Source organism: Myotis myotis, unplaced genomic scaffold (assembly GCF_014108235.1).
Source record: "Myotis myotis isolate mMyoMyo1 unplaced genomic scaffold, mMyoMyo1.p scaffold_m19_p_1, whole genome shotgun sequence".
Taxonomy (NCBI): domain Eukaryota; kingdom Metazoa; phylum Chordata; class Mammalia; order Chiroptera; family Vespertilionidae; genus Myotis; species Myotis myotis.
The window spans coordinates 29,826,373-29,848,388 of record NW_023416313.1 but is presented as its reverse complement, the minus strand read 5'-3'; the positions used below and the strand labels follow the sequence as shown (position 1 = coordinate 29,848,388).

At 41.8% G+C, this 22,016-nt stretch overlaps 1 protein-coding gene across 11 annotated transcripts in view; it reads right to left on the bottom strand.

Annotated features, from left to right (window-relative positions):
* Positions 1–22,016, bottom strand: part of ATP10D (ATPase phospholipid transporting 10D (putative)) — a 77,340-nt gene that overhangs the window by 15,580 nt on the left and 39,744 nt on the right. For all 11 annotated transcript variants that reach the window (XR_004971614.1, XM_036332977.1, XM_036332967.1 and 8 more), the window contains 9 exons: positions 17,698–17,936; positions 15,046–15,234; positions 12,696–13,305; positions 11,975–12,081; positions 10,558–10,684; positions 8,422–8,606; positions 3,900–4,209; positions 1,955–2,031; positions 814–939 (listed from right to left, as the gene is read on the bottom strand). Coding sequence is in view for 10 of the 11 variants with exons in the window: in XM_036332977.1 (XP_036188870.1) it covers positions 814–939; positions 1,955–2,031; positions 3,900–4,209; positions 8,422–8,606; positions 10,558–10,684; positions 11,975–12,081; positions 12,696–13,305; positions 15,046–15,234; positions 17,698–17,936 (1,970 nt within the window). In the remaining variant the exon portion in view is untranslated. The remainder of the gene's footprint in view (positions 1–813; positions 940–1,954; positions 2,032–3,899; positions 4,210–8,421; positions 8,607–10,557; positions 10,685–11,974; positions 12,082–12,695; positions 13,306–15,045; positions 15,235–17,697; positions 17,937–22,016) is intronic.

The window sequence follows — 22,016 nt, the reverse complement described above, 5'->3', positions numbered from 1 at the left end:
GGCTCTGGATGAAGAGAACCCAGTCCCATGCCTGGTACGTACCTGGCACACAACCCATGTTCATTCTCTTGCTTTTCGGGTTCACAATCATTTTTTAGTGATGAAATGGAACAGTGCCAACAGGCTGGCCAACCATCCAGTTTGCTTAGGACTGAGGCATTTTCCAGGAGATGGGACTTTCGCTACCCAAACTGGGACATTTCCAGGCACAGCAGGACAGTCAGCCATCCTGGAGGCTAGGGGCATATGCTCTGCATTGTTTCCTCCCACATTTTGTCTCAAATAAACTAAGTCCATGATGGCCCAGGAACATTTTAGAGGCCTGCTAGAGAATTCTCACATTGTAAATGCCTGCCAGCTATGGCATAAGGCATCATACTGGGTTTTCATCTGCATCCTCAATGTAACACAAGGAACATCAATTTGGGGACAGTAGCTCCTGTAAAATGGAAGCAAACCTGTTCATTCGCTACTGACAAGTAGTATTAAACATTTCATCATCCTGCTTGTCGCAACCTTTATAGGGAAGGTCAAAAATTGGATTTTAAATGAACCAGACAGGCCTTAACTGAATTTAAATGCACAGGGAATAGAATATGCTAGCGGGTGGACAAACCTAGCAATTGGCTGTCAGCAGCTGAAACATAGCACATTCCAGATTATTTCTGTTAAGACAGGAGGGGTGTTCCTGGCTGCCCCCAACACATCAATAAATGAAGTGAGCTTCGTACAGGGCACTTCCTTTTCATCCCGTAAGCAAGCAGGATTGAAAGGTGGGAGGGGGAAAGGGATATATTCTCTGGAGCTACATACCACATTCTTGTAGAAAAAATAGAGAATCATGTTGGACAGTCGTGTATAACACCAGTGCCCGTGGACAAGAAGGAGCTTGCTGAGATGTTTAAACTGAGAAATGGCAAAGTCACTGGCCATCACAGCCTGCGGAGGCAATGAAGAGAGAACCACCCTGAGCAATCACACATGTCAGAGCAGACCCAGCATGGCAGCCTGACCACCACAGGCTCATCAGTCAAATGTGTGGTTGAAACCTTACATGCAGACCAAAAAAGAAAAAACCCTCAAAAACAAAACAAAAAGAAAGTCCAAACCAAAAAAAAAAAAAAACCAACAACCCATAAACAAACAACTCCAAACAAACAAAACCCTTACAGAAGTCTTAACAGGTTGGTTGCCTGAAGTTACTACTCAGCTTTCCGATATGGTTGAATGAAACATGACTTCTCCTTGGTCACTACTCATGATGTAACTTCAGCAAGTGAACTTTCTACGAAGCAGCTCCCTTAGCAAGAACTGTATGAATTACATGTGCGTTCATGTCTCCTCAATGAGGAGAATATCAAAATCGGAGTCATAATTTTATGGAGCTTTGTATGTGTCAGGCAAAGAGATACTTGAATTTCTAATCTTTTGTACAGATGTCATCATTTACAATTTTTGGGAAAACCCAAGTCTCACGTCCTACCTTCCTCCCACAACATTTGCTCCATACACAGAAGCAGTCTTTTGGGTCAGCTTCTCTCTGAATTCTGTGCCTAAAACACTATCCGACACATAGGCATCCGTGCATGCATGCAAATGGGACACTCCCATTCTCTCTTTTTCCTCTCTCTTTAGGATCTTTAGTTCTCTTATTCCAACCCTTAGTAGTCTTTTTTCAGTTGCAAAAGTCACATTATTGCATAATATGTATACACAGTTATGATCTAGGTTAGTTATATTTTTAAACTAAACAGGTAAACCATGGTGCTAAAATTACCCAGGAAAAGACCATAATGCCCAGTAAATAATCAATGAATAAATGGATAAACTTCCTGTTTCCCGCTCCTGAGCTAACCAGAGAGGCTCATTCTACCACAGATATTTTACCACAAAGAATGCTGCCTTGGGTGGGCAGGTCAAGTTCATAGAATTTGGGTGCACAGCATCCACTCACCTGCATGCCTTCCTGACCTGAGATCCCTATTCCAATGTCTGCCACTTGTATCATGCTAACGTCATTGGCACCATCACCTGTATGGGACAGAAGAAAAGGCGAGAAACATATGAGGAGTAAAGAAATGATGCAAACATTGAAAAATCAATATTGACCACTCAAGCAAACAGACACATCCTTCAAAGTTTACCCCATGTCTTCAAGATGCCTGGAAGCTAGTTAAGCAGAAATTAAAGGTGGCACCCAACTACCATCAGGATGAATTCCAAATTCAGTTCTGCCTTAAAATCCTTCATGCTGTGGCACCTTTCTGGACTGATCTCTCCTTTCTCTATGTCACCCACTCTACTTTCAATTTTCCAGATATATAACCTGCTTCTTTCAGCCACTGCACATGCTGTTTTTCTATTCTTATAACACTGTTCTCATCGCCCCCACCCCACCTTGCTGGGTTTAATTGCTCTTGATCTCAGTTTAGATGCTACTTCCTCTGAGAGGTCCGTCTCATATTCCCTTTAGATCAGATGCCCCTTCCTTGGGCTCTACCACCACACTGTGTATCTCTATTATACCCATCACATGCTATTGTGCTTGCTATAGAGCTCTTGGTCTCCCCAACACACTGGAAGCTTCTTAAGCAGAGCTACTGCCTTTCTGTTGGTAATGAATATTTATTGTTCCCAACTACCCACCAACCATTCACTTGCTTTCTGGTAATAGTATCCTGATTTTCCTTGGGAACTATGAATCTATGTGGCTTGTTAATACAAATCCAAACCCCCAGAGTTAGAATGGACAACTGACCCAAGCTTGGACAGTTAGCATTATCTGTTATTGGCTTCAGTAATTGGTTCAGATAAGGTCACATGATATAACTGACATGTCCATCATCTCTTGCCTCATTATTTCAATAGCCTCTCAACTGGTCTCCTTACTCATGTCTATACACCACTACAATTACTCTTAGCATAGGAGACAATGCGATCCTTTTAAACTTAAGGCAGATCATGTCCTTCTCCTGCTCAAAGTACTCCAATGACTCACTATCACTTCATATAAAAGCCAAACATTTATAATGACCTCCAAGAACCTACATGGTCTGGCCACCTGCCACCTCTCGGTCCTTTACTAACCTGCAGAAAATTCTTCCCTTCCCTCAAATTTTCTTTGGCCTCAAAGCATGGTCCATGACCTTCATTTCCATCATCTTCGCTGCCAGGAATGTTCTCCCCACAGATTTCCCTCCCATGGCTCACTTATCATTTCCTTTAAGTCTCTCCTCTCATACAATCTTATCAGTGAGACCTCTGAAACACATATTTCAAATAGCAGCCCCCTCTCACTCCCTTAATGCCCTACATCCCCAGGCTCTGCTTTATTTTTTAATAGTATTTGTCACTCTGTGATATCTTATATATTTATGCTTTTTTGTTTTGTTTCATTGGTTACTCTATTCCCTCCTACTAGATGTAAGCTCCTTAATAAAAGGTGCTTTGTCAGCTGTACATACTCTTAGATGATCTCCATTGCCAAGAAAAAATGGCACATAAAAGGCAATCAATAAATATTTGTGAATAGATAAAGGAATTGTTCATGTCCCTGAATTAAACTTTCCTAAGGTAGAACTAGATTTTTCAGTTCTATGATTCAATACATTACCCTTCTTAATCCAGTTGATTTGGGGTTATAACATGTAACCTAAAGTCTTGACTACTATACTGTTACATTCCTACCACCTGGTTCATAGCAGCAGGTGGTCAAATAGGTGATGGAGAGAAAGGGGAAAGGAGTGGGGGAATGGAAAGAAAGAAGGAAGAAAAAGGGGAGGGAAAGCACAGCCAGCCAGAAAGGTAAACAGGTATACAGAAGGAAGGACAGGCAGAAGGATCAGCCTTGGGGTGGCAGGAAAGTGAGAAGCACAAGGCGAGGTTCCATCCCCACTCACCAATGGCCAGGGTCATCACCCGGAGATGGTTGCGCACCAATTTCACCACCTCGCTTTTCTGCAGGGGTGTGGCTCTGCAGCAGACCACAGCTTGACAGCAAGCAGTCAGCTCCAGGAACTGCCTCTGCAGGCTCTCCTGCAGGGCGAACTCCAGGGTCTTCCCAGTGATAATGAGCCCAGCCCGCAGCCCTGAGTCCCGGGCGGCAGAAGGCTGGTGTAAATCCTCACTTAAAGATGCTTGCTCTGGAGAGACTGGGTTCTTCTTCTGAAGTTCTTTCAAAATTGTGCCCATCAGCACCTCACAGGCATCCTTGAAGCAAGAGGCGAAGACAGTTAGCCCTGGGGCTCTTTGGTGGCCACATCCAGAGAAATTTGTCACTGCCATTCTTTAGTAATTGCTGCACCATGGCAACCCTTGGTACTTTCAAAGACCCGACAGCTCTTCCACAAAGACTTCTGTGTGTATGTGGGAAGCAGTTAAAAGGATGACAGTTCATGTCCAATTCTACAGCTAAAAAATAGTTATGGAATGTCTTTATTTGTGCAAGTTACCTTCTCAAACAGTGAATCTCAAGAGCCCTTTGGTCTTACTCTGCCAGTTACTAGCTGCTTGACGTTAGGCAAATCATGTAACCTCAAGGTTGTCATCTGAAAAATGTAAATGTTGTCTACATCCTAACATCATTGTGAGGAATAAGTGAAATAATGCATACAAAGCTCTTAGTGTAAGGCATGACACAGCAGAATTTAAATCAGTAATTATTGTTTTTATATTCTTTATTTAATGCATTCATCCATCCATCCATTCATTCACTAAGTATTTATAGAGGAACTACTGTATGTTAGAAAACATTCTAGGTGCTGGGGATATGCCAATGAACACAAAAATCCCTGCCCTCGTGGAATGGATATTCTGGTTGGGGCATTCTTAGTGGTGCTCATCACGTTTGGTGCTCATCCCTCCACTCGCCTCACCCACAGTAGTTAGGAAGTTCTTCTTTTAAAGCCTTCACAATGCCTAACAGAGGGCCACATTAGACATTCAATCAATATTCACTGAATGAATTCTACTCAAGGAGACTAACAATCAACCTAACCAGAAATTGTGTCAAATGACTGCTAAGCAGAGAACCAAGTGAAATCCAGGAGCAGTGCATTTATAGTTATCAGCTGAGCCTGAAATTGTTAATTCATCAAAGAGCCCCTCACTCAGAGGCCATTGACTCTGATTTCAAATGCTGTTTTATCAAGCATTTCTCAACCCACAACAACATGAGATGGGTAGGGAGGAAGGAGATACGGCTATGTAGGCAGGACACAACAAGGACTTAATAACTGCATGAACTATAAACGAGAGATTCCACTTTACAATGGAGCTACCTGGCAACCTTTACCACTGGAACAGATCTGATCCTAATACTATGAATAGTCTTTGTAGCCTTCATAGGCTCACAGTGTACAGAATGCAGCCTGAGTGGATGCCCTCCAAAATACGGACGTAAATTTTCTGTAGTTTTATGATTCTAGATTGATTACACAGATGGTATTATCCTTTTATTTGCATATGTATGTGTTTAGTTTATAACTTAACTGTGCTTTTTCACACATACATGTAGTTGATCTTCATTATTTGTGGGATTAGCGATTCACCTATTTGCTGAAATTTGTATGAGATCCTACATTGAATACTCATGCTGCTGTTGCAGCCATTTGTGGCCATGGACAGAATGACAATAAATGAGTTGAGTTGTGCACCTGTCCAGTGAAAGCTGAGCAAGGTGACACTCTGCCTTCTTACTATGTCAGCTCCCACACTGTAAACAAGTGTCCTTTTCATTATGTTAGGTGACATTTTTTTTTTTTTTTTTTGCATTTTGGGTGCTTTTTGTCGGTGATTTCACGGTTTAAAATGTTCCTCAAGTATAGTGCTGAAGTGCTGTCTAGTGTTCCTATGCAAGAGAAAGCTATGAGGTGCCTCATGGAGAAAATATGCGTGTCAGATAAGGTTTATTCAGGCATGAGTCATAGTGCTGTTTAGTGTTAATGAATCAAACATGTGTGCATGTATGTGTGTATGGGTGTGTATAATAAGGTGTTTTTAAACAGAAACACATGTGAAACAAGGTTATATATTGATTGGTTGACAAAAAAGTTGTGACCAGAGGGTCCTAGGAACCTAATCCTGTATTTCCCTTAGGGGTAATGGATTACTAGTTGCTAACTCAGTATTTTTGACAACTTTATATAACTTAACTCAATGAATAATGAGAATCAACTGTATGTAAATATATTTATATATATATGTATATATATATATAGACAGGTTAATACAGATTATGTAATATGTAATATACTATAGAAAGCATACTTGCAAGTAATCAGCTATAGGTACTTAGGCAAATCATCAGAACCTTTTCAAATTTCAAGCTATAAAACAGGAATACTGTAATTTTATCTGCTCTACTTGTTATAAATATCAATGAAATTATGTATGAAAAAGCCTTTTATAGACTAATAAATAAGAAAATAATAAGCTGTTATCTCAGGAGAATATTTAAAATAAAATTATAAAACTAAAACTTAAAAAACTAAATGATGAACCCTGAAAGGCCTTTAAATATCACAGTACAGTAAAAATCTAGGAAATAATTAAAACATAAAAGCAAAAAAAACTTTTATGAGAATGGGAACTTTGTACAGTTTGTAAGTGGCTACATTTACTATAATCCAATTTACAAAGTTAGGACCAAAAGTTGATGGGATTTTTAACATTGAGTACTGCACTGTAGAATGAGCAGACATTCCATTAGTTGCCAGGGGCTTATTTAGAATGTCACAGAAGCAATTCCTCCCCTGAATGACAAATGGGGCTCCATGATCTTCAATTCCTTTAACTCCTAGCATCTCCAGAGGGGTGTAGAGTGGGGAAAAGAGGAAATAATACCAGTGATTGAGCCCCTATGATGTGTCTGGCATTTTATATGCATGGACTTGAATCATCATAAAACTAATTAAGTTTACTGTGTTCTGTTTAGTTATTCTCCCTGTGCTTTTCGATAGCAAAAAATAAAATAAAATAATCTTTTGAACTTAGAACACTCCACAGCTGATACACTGTGAAGATTTCTTGGATTGGTAATGTAAATGCTTTTACCATAAATTGTGTATTTACAAATAAATGTCAAAATCCTAAAAATTTTACTGCTCATAAAATGCCAAAATTAAACACCGAAAATTGATTATTTTCCCTTTTTAAGATTCACTGAACCCCTTGCCTCTGCCAGGCAAAATATTAAACAATTTACATTTTCTCATTTAAAGTCTACATCAACCTTATGAAATAGGCATTGCACTCACTTTACAGGCAAGGAAAAAGGCTCAGGAAGGTAACTCCCCAAGGTCACATACCTGGTCACTGGCAGGACAAGTATTTGAACCTGGATCTTATCAGCCTTAGAGCACGTCCAATTTAGTGATTACAATGACTAAGCATTTCTTGTGCTCAGCCTCTGGCTGACACTGGGAGCTGGCTGGTGATTGTGGTTAGGGTCCCTGGGCCACTACCAACTGCCGAAGAGAACCTACTTTGTGTTGACTATGGAAAATTTTATTTCCTCTAAGTGTACAGTCTCGTTGGGTATGGACTGAGGCCTGATCATAGAAACATGGCTAACCAAACATGGCAGCCGGTGACCGAGTCCTAGATGTGACCAGGTGAGAAGCTCCGGGGTCTTAAAGTCAGGCTGCCTTGACAGAATGGATTGGATGTCAGTGATTCAGTCTGACTACGGAGGAAGGAATGAGGAAGGTTTTCCAAGCGAATTACACAATATGCAGAAACAGAATATCACTATGCTAGGAACTTTCTGAAAAAAATAAAACAATTGTTTACTGATTAGAACATTTGTGTTAGAGATTAGGTGGGAAGGGAGGTGTTAGAAAAAACAGTTGGGTCCAAACCTCTAAGTTCCTTTTCCTTACAAAAAAAATCCCCTTTATCCCTGCTTAAAGAGTTCTTCAAACTTTTGGAATTCTCAGTAGCACTGTACAAGAATTACCACCAGAGGGCATGCTTACCCTGAGAGTCTATTTTTATAATTACTATGAAAATATGAATTTATTAACCAGATTCCAATAGAAATCATCACTTCCTCTCAACTTGAAAGGGAGGTAGATTCCTGTCCTAGAGCTTGCTATATTCTGTCATTATGGGCTAATCTTGTCAAATCCCTGGTAAGCCACCCAATAAGAGAAGGGAGAGGGGGGAATAAAAAAGAAACTTCCTTTTCATACCTTTACTCAGCAATGGCTCCTCTGAACCATTCTGACATCTCACCAAGCCTTTAGAAGAACTATGGTACCCCCCCCCCCCCCCGACCCATGCACAAGCTAGGCTGCTGCATAGAATAAACAATTATCAAGGAGCTAATGGTTATCGGTTTTTCTTCCTCCTCACATTCATCAAATCACAAATGCTCCACTGGCTTTGAAAAAAGACCGGTTTAAATCTCATGATTCATACTTTACTCTGGGTATTGAGGATAAAGAGCTTGTCATCTGGCTCCAGCAGTTTGCATGCGTAGGCGATGTTGACAGCTGTCTCCTGCTTGTCCCCTGTCAGCATCCAGATCTTGATGCCGGCTTTGTGAAGGGCATCTATAGACTCGGGGACTCCCTCCTGCAGACGGTCTTCAATGCCAGTGGCACCTACAAATTCACCAAGTGCAACAGGGCTTGCAAGAAACTCAGCCAGCTGGAGCTCACCGAGGCTATAACTGAGCCCTATCTATAAGTCAACCCAATCTTTCTCTAATAACTTCCAGGGATCCAAAGGAAATGTGAAGACCCAGACCAAAATCACATACAAAGTAACATTTTCAGAAGGAAGCCTTAAGAATCAATAAGTTTATCAAACTTACTTATTCTCTCTCTGGCTAGCTTTCTTTTCTATAAGTTGAGGGGGCATTGCTTAGTTACTTATGTAACCTTACTCTATAATTTTATAATTCTACTAAAGGCCCGGTGCACGAAATTCATACACTGGGTAGGGGGGTGGGGGGGAAGGGGGTCCCTCAGCCCGGCCTGCGCCCTCTCGCAGTCTGGGAGCACTCAGGGGATGTCCAACTGATGGCTTAAGCCCATGGGGAGTGGGTCTAAACTGTCGGTTGGACATCCTTAGCGCTACCACGGAGGCAGAAGAGGTTCCTACCACTGCTGCTGTGCTTGCCAGCCGTGAGCCCAGCTTCTGGCTGAGCAGCACTCCCCCTGTGGGAGTGCACTGACCATCAGGGGGCAGCTGCATTGAGTGTCTGCAACCAGTCATTCTGCCATTCAGTCGATTTGCATATTAGCATTTTATTATACAGGATGATACTCCCAAGGGTAAGAGCAGAATTTTAAAGAATGCTCTTGTCAATAAGGCATAACACCTATTTTCAATGCTCTTTCCTAGTGTAAGTCCACAGTTCCCTTTTCTGAAATATGGCCAGATAAGTATTAGAATTAAAAAATTTTGCAGATTTTAAAAAGATAATATGGTGGATATATATTTTGTAATATATGGTCATCTAGCATATTAATATTTCTGCAGCATAACATACACATGGTCACACTAATTAGGATAATAAAGACTTATAAACACTCTTATCAAATCAGGCCTGATTTTGCTGCCCAGTGAGTTCTGGCCCACAGAGTATCTTAGAGTTTGGAATTTCAGATGAGGAAATGTCAACCCAGAGTACTCACTGTGTCACTGAGAAAGGACTTAGCAGTGGGCATCATTATCCTATTGGCCAGAGGCTAAGAGAGAGCATTGTTTTTCTCTGAACCAGAGGAATGGGGCCCAGAGGTTGGTCCCTTGGGATGTTAGTGGTTATATTGGAAACCAGATCTCTAGGTCTAAGGCAGTGGTTTCCAACCTTGTCCCCTCTTAGAATTACTTGGGGAGCTTTTAAAAATTCAAATGTCCAGGCCACACATCAGAGCAATTGAATTAGAATCCCAGACACCAGCATTTTTTAAAGTGCTCCGGAAGATTTCAGGATACAGTTCAAGCTGACACAAGGGGTGTCAGTGTGCAACCTTTGGTGGAAATCAGGAAGTCAGAGAAATACATTTCATTAGCCCAGCTGCAGGTACAGAATAAAGAACATGGGCCCTAGAGCCAGGTGGGCCAGAGCGTCTCCCTAGCTTTGTCAGTTATGAGCATGTGGCTTTGGACACATCACTGACTGCTCTGTGCTCCAAGTTCCTTCTAAATAAAATGAAGATTTGTTGTGCAGATTCAAAAAGACAGCACTTATTAAGTAAGGTATCCAGTGCCTGGCAAGACACTTCAGCTTTCTTCCCTGGAACCAGGATGTTTACATGATTTGTGCTCTATTTTCCGAGTTGGGTTTTTAAATGACCTCCTTAAGAAAGACCACCCCAATTCGACCACAAATAAAGTCTATTTCACTGCAGTGGGGGACGGAATAGAAGGGATTGGAAGCTGGGTAGATATGAGACGGCATAGGGTGGGCAGAACCACATATATCTATTAGATCAAAGTGTGTGTGTGTGTGGGGGGGGGGTGGCGGGGGGGCACTGGTGAATAACTTAGAAATGTCAACTGTATTCCAAACTCCTGCATTCAGAAAATACAACATAATCTCCCTACCAAGTAAAGTCAGTTTGTTCTCCAACCTCATGGCAGATTCAAGCAGTAATTCTTCCCTGTTGTCAATGCTGGTTTCAGCTAAAAAATGATTCCTCAGCCACTCTTCATATTCAGTGTCACTCATGACCTATGGGGGGAAGAAACAAGTTATAAGGCAGTCATGTGACAATCTTGCCAGGACCGATGCCTGGAGAAATAGCAAGCCATCGACTTATTTTAGGTATTCCTCTCTGGGCATACTTGTACCGGGCCCATACCCTCATCAGACGCTTCCCGAATTCTATGATCAGCCTAGTGTAACGCTGGCGATGAATGGAGCTATACTATAGCTCAGTATCTCTGGACCATACATGAGGAAACTGGATTAATCTATTCAGTTAAACCAGAGAGTATGCACTTGGGAGAAGTCTCCACTTATTTAAGTTCAGATGATTCCAATGGTGTAGTAGTAGCTTGAGGTAGTATGAAGTCAGCAGCAACTCTGAGGTCTTTTGATGGTTGGTTTATGGGGTTAGTTATTTGTAAACATAAAGAGAACAGACCATGCTGGTAAAGCAAGAAAGTCATGTTCCAAATAAAAATTAAGAGGAATTCCTTGAGAAGGAATGAATGATGCATATTCCTTCATCTTCAGGTGGTTCTCAACCTTCCTAATGCCGCGACCCTTTAATACAGTTCCTCATGTTGTGGTGACCGCCAACCATAAAATTATTTTCGTTGCTACTTCATAACTGTAATTTTGCTACTGTTATGAATCGTAATGTAAATATCTGATATGCTATATGTGTTTTCCGATGGTCGCGGCCCACAGGTTGAGAACCGCTGCGAGGGAGAAATCTACATTTAAGTTCTTATAAAGCAGCTGGAGTGGAGGGGGTGAGGCACTTTCTATCTAGTCACACATAGGTGTAAGAATGGAGAGTTCAAGATCAAAAGGGACCCTCTGCCTTTTCCATGAAATGATCCTGCCCCTGATACAAATGTAGCCCAGTGGATGTCAGCTCTCTCTCTTTTGTTTAATCCTCATCTGAGGAGATGTTTTTATTGATTTTTAGAAAGACAGGAAGCTGGGGAGAGAGAGAGAGGGAGGGGAGGGGAGGGGAGGGGAGAGAGAGAGAGAGAGAGAGAGAGAGAGAGAGAGAGAGAGAGAGAGAGAGAGAGAAAGAGAGAAAGAGAGAGAAAGAGAGAGAAAGAGAGAGAAAGAGAGAGAACGATTGGTCGGCTGCCTCCTTGTACACGCCCCAACCAGGGATGGAATCCAAAACCCAGGTGTGAGCCCTAACCTGGAATCAAACCTGCAACCCTCTGGTGCATGGGATGATGCTCCAACCGACTGAGCCATCTGGTGAGGGCTGTCAGGTTCTCTAAATCAAATTACCTGGGAGGCAAGAGTGAGTCGTGTGCTAAGCAGCCTCACCTTCTTTGCTATACATAAAGTGCGTAGGCCTCGTTTGGCATAGTCATCCAAGTGTTTCTGGGTTTTTTCCCTTATTATCATCTGTTGTTTTGCCAGACTTGCTCCATCTGAAATAATTAGCAAAACACAAGGGTTCCCATCAGGCGGCCCAATTACATACTTTTTAAAATGATAGCTTAACCTACAACAAACAAAAGGCCTTGCAGTTCTGTACATTTATAAAAGGGAACCCCACAATTCATCCTCCCGTTGTCCCCATTCTCCCTGGGGAGAGGAAAGTACCAAGAACTGAATACCAACCCTGTTCCCACACCGTCAATAACAACAGTGACAATAACTATAACAATGCTATCAGTCCCTCATCAGGCATTTACAGTTTGCTCGCACTGGGAAAAGGCTGTACATATATGGTATGGAGTACAACGTCAAACCTCTGAGGAGCCTATAAAGAAGGTACTATAATCCCCATTTACTGAAGACTCAGATACAGAAGTCAGGTAACTTATCAAGACATAGCTAATGACAGCGGCCACATTTGAACCCAGGTCTGGGTAGCCCCCAAACTTAGATGCTTTCTCACCCAATCCTACTGAGCCTTCCCTACTTTGCCAAGTATGACTGATCCCCACATGTCTGCCTGTTTGTTTTCATCAACCACTGAGAGTGGCCTTTTCATCTCTGAGCCCTTCATCTCACCACCCTCAGTCCTGTATGAACCCACCTGGGGAAGCCACGGACAGCAATTCCATGATTACAGAATCAGCACCCTTCGTATACACCACAACTTGGTGGGAAAGGGGGTGCCGGACCACAACGGACATTCTTTTTCTTACTGAGTCGAAGGGCAGGATGTGTAGGAGTTGAAATGTTAATGGTCCCAGAGCAGCGAAGTCCACCATGACCTGCTCTGGTGTCCGGGACTGCAAAGTGCATTGGTAAGCCCTGGCGGCATACACCAAGGCCGCCTCATCTGGGCTCTCCGCCTCATAACACAGACTGGAGGTCAAGGGCTGTCCAGGGAAGGCGTCCACCTTGCCGTTGGCGATGCCTGCATCACCGTTTTGTTTCTCTCTTTCTGGAGGGCAAGCGGAGCTCCCGGGGCCCTGCGGGCTCCCGGCTGTCTGGGAGACCTCTCCTTCCGCAGGCGAGGCCGGTTTCACCCGGCTGAAGAGGGAGAGCCTGCTCACGAAGGCATTCGGGGCCCCAGGAGATGGCTCCTTCCCACTGGCGAGAGATGGTGAACTTGATCTTCGGACAGACAGTCTCTGGAAAAGGTTTTTAATCTCTTCCAAAGACTTAATGGGCATTCCACTTAGTGAAGAGAGTCGGATCTAGGAAGGAATTTGGGAAGGTCTCAATAATGCAGTCAAAAGACAACTCTGAAGTCAAACTGGGGGTGGGGAAATGAGATACAAAGAGTTACCACTCCCTTAAATAGATAGCAACTGGCCTCATGCTTACAACTGCCACAGAGAACATCAGTAAAAATAAAGAGAGCCATGCTGAAAAAGATGTGCTAAAGTTGATGGCATTATGAACTTCTACAACCATTCAGGATGAAATCTGACAAAAAGCAAAAGACATAAAATGCTAATATTGCCAGCAGTGTGTGTACTTATTAGCAATTTTTCCTAATGAGCTAATTTAAAAGATAGAAAAACCCATAATCTTTATTGTATGCATCCTAGCAATAACAATTTAAAACTTGTAAGCAAATTAAGTATTCAATAATACTAGTAGCATATTCAATCGTGAAGAGCGATTAATTGGTTCCTAAAATTTTCTCCTTCAGAAATGCCCAAGGAATTAAAAAGTTTTCTTCTAAAGATTATTAGTTTTATGATAGTTTGAGGGACTCATGATGGTCAATTTTTCGATCACATATGGGGTTTCTGTATTCCACAAGAATTCTGATTAGCTCCTTTTTTACTGCCTTCCTATCACTACCTTGAAATATCATGAAACTTAGGCTCCTATATACCTATATTTTATTTTCAGCCATAGAATATTATATTCTTTGGAGATAAGGTATCAATATTTCTTAAGCAGAAAACACTAAAAGATGTCTGCTTTGGAAATAGATGTATATAAAGTATCATGTTGGGAGAAAACAGAACACTCCACAATTTATTCTCTAATTACATAATCACTTTTCAAAGGGCAACTTTCTAGTTGAAATCTTATAAAAATAGAGTGTCTGAGCAAACGAAAGCTTAATTGGAAGTAAATTATTTTTATGTTAAACTTGACCACCTCTGAAGTTGCCAAAAGAAAATGATCTGATGGAAAATTAAAATTTAATTGGGTTGTGCTGCAAATTGAATTTTAAGTGGATGTGTGCAAAAGGGGAGATAGTGATACACAAGGAAGCCAGCACAGCAAGTGGTGAATCACCAGTCTCTAAAATGAGTTTTTCTTTTTAACTGAAAATGCATTTTCCATGAATTCTAAGCTACAAGTAGACTTTAGAAATCCAGCTTTTGTGGGAACTGCAGAACCTTGGTGTATTATAGATGTACTGGATTTCAGATAGATTGATTTAAAGCTAACTCAACTGGTACATGAAAAAGGTACATTCTCATGAAACATGATAATAAATCTAATACTTTGTATCTTGTTTGATACAGTGTATACTATGATGAGAGTCTCTGAAGCCTCAAAAAAAGCTTCAATTTGGTGAAAAAACAACAAAAAACTAAAGCAAAATGAACAGAGCCACATTCCACGAGAATCGCTTTTTTCAGCTACCCTCCTAGAAGCAAAATATATAGTAGCCCTGGGCCACACTTTTTGGGTTCAAATCCCACCTTCCCCACAAAACCATCCTGTGACTGGGCAAGTTACTTAACCTCAACTGTAAGACAGAAAATTACAGTGGAGTAATAGCACCTAAAATCACTTAGAACATTGTAAGTGCAGAGCACTGATTAACTGCTGTATAAATGTTAAGATGGTATTATTAGCGGCTATTATTATTATTATTATTATCCACATAACAAGACCAGTACAGGTACATTTAAATCCAAAGTTCTCTTCTGGAAGGTGACCTTTGTTTGCATTAGAGACCTTACCTTTTGTCGTGGTTGGTTAGGAGCAGAAACCACTACTGTGTTGCAAATTGCCAAAGCAATAAAGAAGTCAATGATGTACAGACTCTCCTGTCGTGGATCTGGGATAGTCTCATCCACTGGGCCAAAGAGCTGAGGTGTAAGCTGACTAAATTTGTCCAAAAGCCTGGTGTCTGGCACCACATCTGTTTCCTGGAGATCCAATAAGACAAAGTGTTATTATAACAAATGTCTAAAAATGAGAGTTTTAAATCTAAATGCGAAGTAGCTTTTATAACCAGAACATATGAATCATGACACAGTAAACTTTACTCTTCTAAAAAAATATTTAATATACATGTTATTTCCTAATAACATTCCACAAGGCATTCCTGAGGGTTCCGACAAGAGATTTCAGATCATCACAATTATATGGCAACTCTACTCTGCGCCCTCCTCTTAAAAACTCTTTGTACAAATTGGCTCTAACAAGTTGTTACTGAAAAAAATACTCCACTTTGTTTAACACAGTCCTCCTCACACTTATTTAGGAGTGCTAGTTCTAGCAAAGAATGTTGTAGTAGAAATCTGTTTATAATCCAGTAACATACAATCAACTGCCTTAGGAATTTTTCAGATGAGTCAAATGAGGAACTTCAAATCAAGTTCACAAAAATGCCATTGTACTCTAGGGGAGTCCTAGACGCAGTCGGCTGGCAAAGCATCCTGACAGTGGCATGTACTCTATGCTTAGGAGTTTGGTGAGAACTAGCATAGGCTTAGTAAGAAGAGAGTACAGGTTGGAAATCCTATGGGTTTGGGATCAGGTCCTAGATCCACTGCATACTAGCTAGTGGCCTCAGGCAGCTTGTTTCACCCTCTGAGCTTCTGAATCATGGTCAGAATAATGCCTACCTCAGAGGGTGGCTGTATAAAGTAAAGGAGGCAGTGGGTGGGATGAGACCAGCACAACAGAAACCCAAGTAATGCAATGTTCCTTTTCTTTCTTGAATGATACTCACCTTAAGGTTGCCAGGCTCACAATGGGTTTTAAAGGTCCACGTTATCTGCTGTTACAAACCATTCTTAAATTTCTATCTAAATACTTGTACATCTGCTGTCCTGTGGTACCTGACTTAGCAAAATTTGAATCTTGTTGCAGCCTGATGGAGTTCATAGGCTCTCATAACCTGGGGGCTGTTCCTAAATGAGCTGCCCACATTTCCTCATGCATCTCAAACATAGTAACCCTGAGCTGGGCACTGGCTGGGCCCTCAGTACTCAGAGAACAGCCCTTCCCTCAAAGTCAGTAGAAGAGAGAAGTAAAGTTTGAGACTTCTCACTCGATGTTTAGTCAACCAAGAGATGCTTGGGAAACTTGTTGCAGGATCTTTATCAAGGCCTATGATTAAACCACCAGCTAGTGCCTGTCAGACTCCATGGGTTGGAGCAATGCTCCCGGAGGCCTCTTTCTCAGAATGTTAGTACATAGTAAGCAAACAAAAGAAAACAAAACCCCACACCAAACAAAGAGTTCCATACTGAAATACATTGAAAAAAATGCTTAAATGAAACAGGTTTCTTTATTGCATCACTTTTCAGAGAGCTTACTGGGTACTGCGAATCTCCAAGAAGAGCCTGGTATGAACAGGATTCTCAGATTTTAAATTTCAGAGATGTGTGTTCTATGGAACACATCTGGGATTGAGTGAGAGATCTTGGAAGCTAATGATTTCATTGGACCAATGATCTCTACATTGACTAATAACTGTCTTCAGAACAGAGAGATTACTGCATTCTGTAGTTGATCTTAGACTAATGAAAAGTTTGCAGCTTCTGTCTTTGTAACAAATGCTATTGATGCAAGTCAATCCAAATACCACATTTGGGGAATCTGACGACTTGCATGACTGAGAGCCTGCGCTGTAACCAAAATAAAAGGGCTATTAGAGCTGGCCAAAGCTGGGCTCTGGTCAGCAAAGCTGTGTTTACAAAAAAGGACTGTCAAAATAAATGTGAGAGCCCTGGCCAGTGTTTCTCAGTAATTTGAGCATCAGTCCGGGCACCAAGGGGTCACAGGTTTGATTCTCAGTCAAGGGCATGTACCTGGGTTGCAGGTTCGATCCTTGCCCCACGGGAGGCAACCAATCAATGTATCTTTCTCACATTGATGTTTCCCTCTCTCTTTTTCTCTTTCTCTCTCTCCCCCTCCCTTCCACTCTCTCTAAAAATCAATGGAAAAATATCCCCGGGTGAGAATTAACAATAAATAAAATAAAATAAAAAATAAGCTCTTGGAGGGTACCAATGATTTGCACATACTTACCTGTGTACAAGATAACTCTGGTTAGCTTTTCTGAGAGTGAGCTACGGTCCTTACAGAAGGCAGCCTTCTTCAAGCTCAGACATGATTGGCCCTAATCAGAAATATTCCTTTTTTTTCCCCTCAGAAATGATATTTTCTCTCTCAACACTGAAGTTATCCCCCAAATTAGGAGGTTGTGATATTGTTTGTTTATACTTTTAATTATATGTATGGCACGCACACTAAATTGCAACTATGTGGTCTCTTCTCGGGTTGAAAAGACAACAGTGTTTGGCTCTATTGTAATTATGAGGAGGTCCGGCATTACTCATTATTGATGGACAAGAGTCAAGCCACGCATTCACACTTACGATGGGGCTACTGAAAGCAGCCTGTCTGGAATGAGGCGTTTCGCCGGCTCCTTCTCCACTTCCTAGAGCAGAACAGCTCCCAGCAAGATGATGTGAGGATTTACTTCCCAAGGGCCTGTTATGAGCCATCCTGGAGTTGGGGGCCCTCGGTTTCGCCATGTTGGCAAGGGAGCCACTGGGGGTGTCTGCAAGATCCTCATCTTCAGAGACAGCTTCCTGATAGGACTCTAACCTCTTGGCTGAGGGGTAAAAAAATCATACAGCATCAGTACCTGAGAAGAACCACTTGCAAGTTGAATATGTCAGGCATTTACTTAAAACAGTTATTTCGTACCATCTCCTCCCTTTTCAAACCTGGCCTCCAACCGCCCCTCCCCCAATACTCTTAGCTAATGAACTTACTTCATGGAGAAAAGGAGAATCATTCAGCTAGGAACTCTCTTCTTTTCCCATCATTGAATCAACCAACCTATCTGCATCTGTACACAAACTCTCTTCCTACTATGAATAAAGATTCAAATGCCAAACCCTCCACTCAAGCTCTCCATCCAACCTTCTGGCCTTCTCAAGGACTCCACCCTTAGAGTTCTCCCCCCTTTCACCTACACCTATCTCTCCTCAACGAATCTCATGGCTTTCTGTTCCTGTCTCTCCACTGACACTGCTCTTGTCAAGGTCATTTACGAGCTTCCTGTTACCAAATCCAAAGATTGCATCTGCCTGTATTTTATTTGAACTCTTAGCAATGTCCAACAGAGCTGACTATTTTCTCCTTGAAATGGCTCTTCCTGTTTCTCTGACACCATGTGTACCTATTTTTCCTCCTACTTCAATGGCTGTTCCTCCTTAGTCTCTCCAGCTGTCTTCTCTCCTCCCCAAGCCTCAAACATTGGGTTGCTATGGAAGCTCCCTCCCTTCTCCACCTATAACCCTTTCTTGGCAATGTCATCTGGTCCCGTCTTTGAAATAGCATCTCTTTGCATATGACCTCCAAACCTATACCTTCAACTTTGGCTTCTAATTGGAATCCAATTCTTCATGTGATGCTTCCAGTTGGATGTCTAGAAGGTTCTTCAGAAGATATCTGTATTTCCTCAAGATTCTTAGATCCCCTAGTCAATGGAGATTTCCCAGATCTAACTACACTATTTACTATAAATCTTATCCCAGTACTTACCATCATCTATACACTATATATCTTATTTACTTATATTTTTAATATAAACTCTGAAAGGGCAGACCATTTTACCTGCTTTGGATATCTCCAGAGCCCAAAGCAGTGGTTGATAGATACTCAATAAATACTTGTTGAATAAATAAATGATAGATAACTTAAATTTGACATGTGAAAATAGAACTCCCCTATTCTTCTCCCTCAGATTTACTCTTTCTCTGTCTTCCCATCTTTGTAAACAGTACCGAACTATATAGTTACTTATGCCAAAACTGTAGGATTCTCCGATTCTTCTCTTCTTCCCAGCCCCACTTGTCATAGCATCACCAAGAGCTGTCCTTTGTTCATCCAAAATACATCCCAAATATCTTGACTTCTCTCCATCTCCATTACCTTAGTCCAAGCCATCATCACTCTCAACTAGACTAGTGCAATAGCCTCATAACTGGTCTCTTTACCCCTCAGCAATCCATTCCTCACATAGTAGCTAGAGTGACTTCCTAAAAGATAAAGCAGATTGGATCACTCCCTGCACAAAACTCTCCGGTGGCTTCACAGTTCACTCAGAGTAAAATCTGAATCCCTTTTCTTGACTTACGTAACTCAGAATTACCTGACATCCACTGACCTCTCTAGCTTTCTTGCCTCTCCTTCCACACGTTCACTAAAACCCCCTTCACTGGCCTTTCTTTTACTTTGAAAACTGGTAAACTCATTTCAGCCTGAGGGCTAGATTAGCTGCTCCCTCATTGTAAGACTCTTGTCCCTGAACTTCCAGATCATGTAATTTAGATCTAGGCTCTAATGTCCCCCCTGAGAGAGGCCTTGCCCAGTCATCCAATCCAAAGTAGGCTTTCAACCATACTATATCGTACCACCTCTTTTTAATTCTTTGCAAAGCACTTTTTGCTATTTAATATTTTTCTTGGTTTAAAAATTAATTTTTTGTGACTATTTTCTCCAATAGAAGCCCCAGGAGAATAGGAATCTTATCTGTCTTGTTTATGATTATGTCCAGTGTCTTGAATGCACAGTAAATAATCAACAAATATATGTGCTTGTTGGATTGCTAGTTGTCTGTATGCTGCTTAGTCCATGGACCAGATTTCTAAGTTGCAAGGTTTTAAAACATAAAATGGTCTTGCCAGATGTATTTATTTTAATTACATATGTGTAAGGGGTTATTTCCAAGAGGCCAAATTCTTTATGGTAATATCTCCTAGCCCAGCCGTGGGCAAACTATGGCCCGCGGGCCGGATCCGGCCCATTTGAAATGAATAAAACCAAAAAAAAAAAAAAGACCGTACCCTTTTATGTAATGATGTTTACTTTGAATTTATATTAGTTCACACAAACACTCCATCCATGCTTTTGTTCCGGCCCTCTGGTCTAGTTTAAGAACCCATTGTGGCCCTCGAGTCAAAAAGTTTGCCCACCCCTGTCCTAGCCAATACTTTTGCTAGAAAACCCTGAAGGGTTAACTTGTTTTCATTTCAGCAAAAATAATGTCTCAGAATTAATAATATGTCTCCCCAGAATTAAGTTCTTGGGAGAACTGGCCTCTACCATCACCCCCTTCAGCATTCAGTGTGTGTGTGTGCGTGTGTGTGCACACGCGCGCACATGCCCTTGTGTGTGGTGTGTATACATGGACTAATTTTTAAGCCATTGCAAAGAAAGAGACCAGAAGTTCTAGCTGTATATGGTCAGGAAGTGCTCACAGGCAAAGTCAGCACCTTCTAGAAGTAGTCCAACACTCATGGTTCCCAAATAAGTATCTTATCAATTATAGTTGTCAGGATAGCATTTGATTCTTAGGCAGTTGGCATCTTCTCTGCATGAGGAGCTGCAGAAGAGAAGCACCACTGGGCAGCAGCATGCATGTTCAGGGACTGGGTGGGAGAAGGCTGGTGTTAGCCCTCTTAAATGTTGCAGATATAAATTTAAAAATGCTACCAATACAAAAACTAATGCAGTGCCTGCCACGTGTATTTTATGAAAAACTAGTGACCCGGTGCACGGATTTGTGCACATTGAAAGGAAATTAATTAGAAGATGACCAGTGGGGCAGGACAGGGTGAGATGGGCTGGACATGCCGTGGAACCAACCTCCTGTGGTCCCTCCCCATTGTCTGCAGAGTGAGCAGGGTCCCTCTGGCAGGTGGGGTCCCTCGACCTGGCTTGTGGGGATTGGGCTGAAACCGGCTCTCCAATATCCCGAGGGGTCCCGGGGTGCAAGAGGGCACTCTGCAAAGTTGCTATCATACAGGGTGTAGAACACAAATGCAAGTGTGCAGTAAACCAGATTCAGGGCCCACAGTGCCCCAGTGACAACATAACCCACAGCCAAAGGTGGAACTGTGCAGCCCTGGGAAGAATCGGGCTCCCTCCTCTCTGGTTTCAGGGTGCATCACCCGAAAACCTCCACTGCCAAGTCACTGCAGCTCGGCAGCTCCTGCATTAAGCGTCTGCCCCCTGGTGGTCAGTGTGCATCATAGTGACCAGTTGGACGGTAAGAGGGACACTTAACATATTAGCCTTTTATATATATAGATTACTGCTGCAAAATACTTCTTGAAAATAGGAATGAATGGACAAATAATTTTAGAAAACTCTAGGCTCACAAATGGGCAATAGTGGTTTAGCTACAGGGAAGATCACTGCAACAGTTTAACACAGCAAAGGACTGTTGACAACCTACACTAAAAAGATGGATTAATGACATAAATTACAGGAATTCTTTTTTTTAAATATATTTTATTGATTTTTACAGAGAGGAAGGGAGAGGGATAGAGAGTTAGAAACATCGATGAGAGAGAAACATCAGTCAGCTGCCTCCTGCACAATCCCTACTGGGGATGTGCCTGCAACCAAGGTACATGCCCCTGACCGGAATCGAACCTGGGACTCTTCAGTCCACAGGCCGATGCTCTAGCCACTGAGCCAAACTGGTCAGGGCAAATTACGGGAATTCTTACATGCAATATAGAGTAACCACTAGAAGAATAAGGAGATATGGAAAGGGAGTCATGATAAGGTCTTAAGAAAAATGGGTATAAAAGTAAAAGCACACTGTGATGCCACTTTTGTTTAAAAAACACAGTAATGTGTGCATGAAAAACAAACGCAAAAGAAATGCACTAAA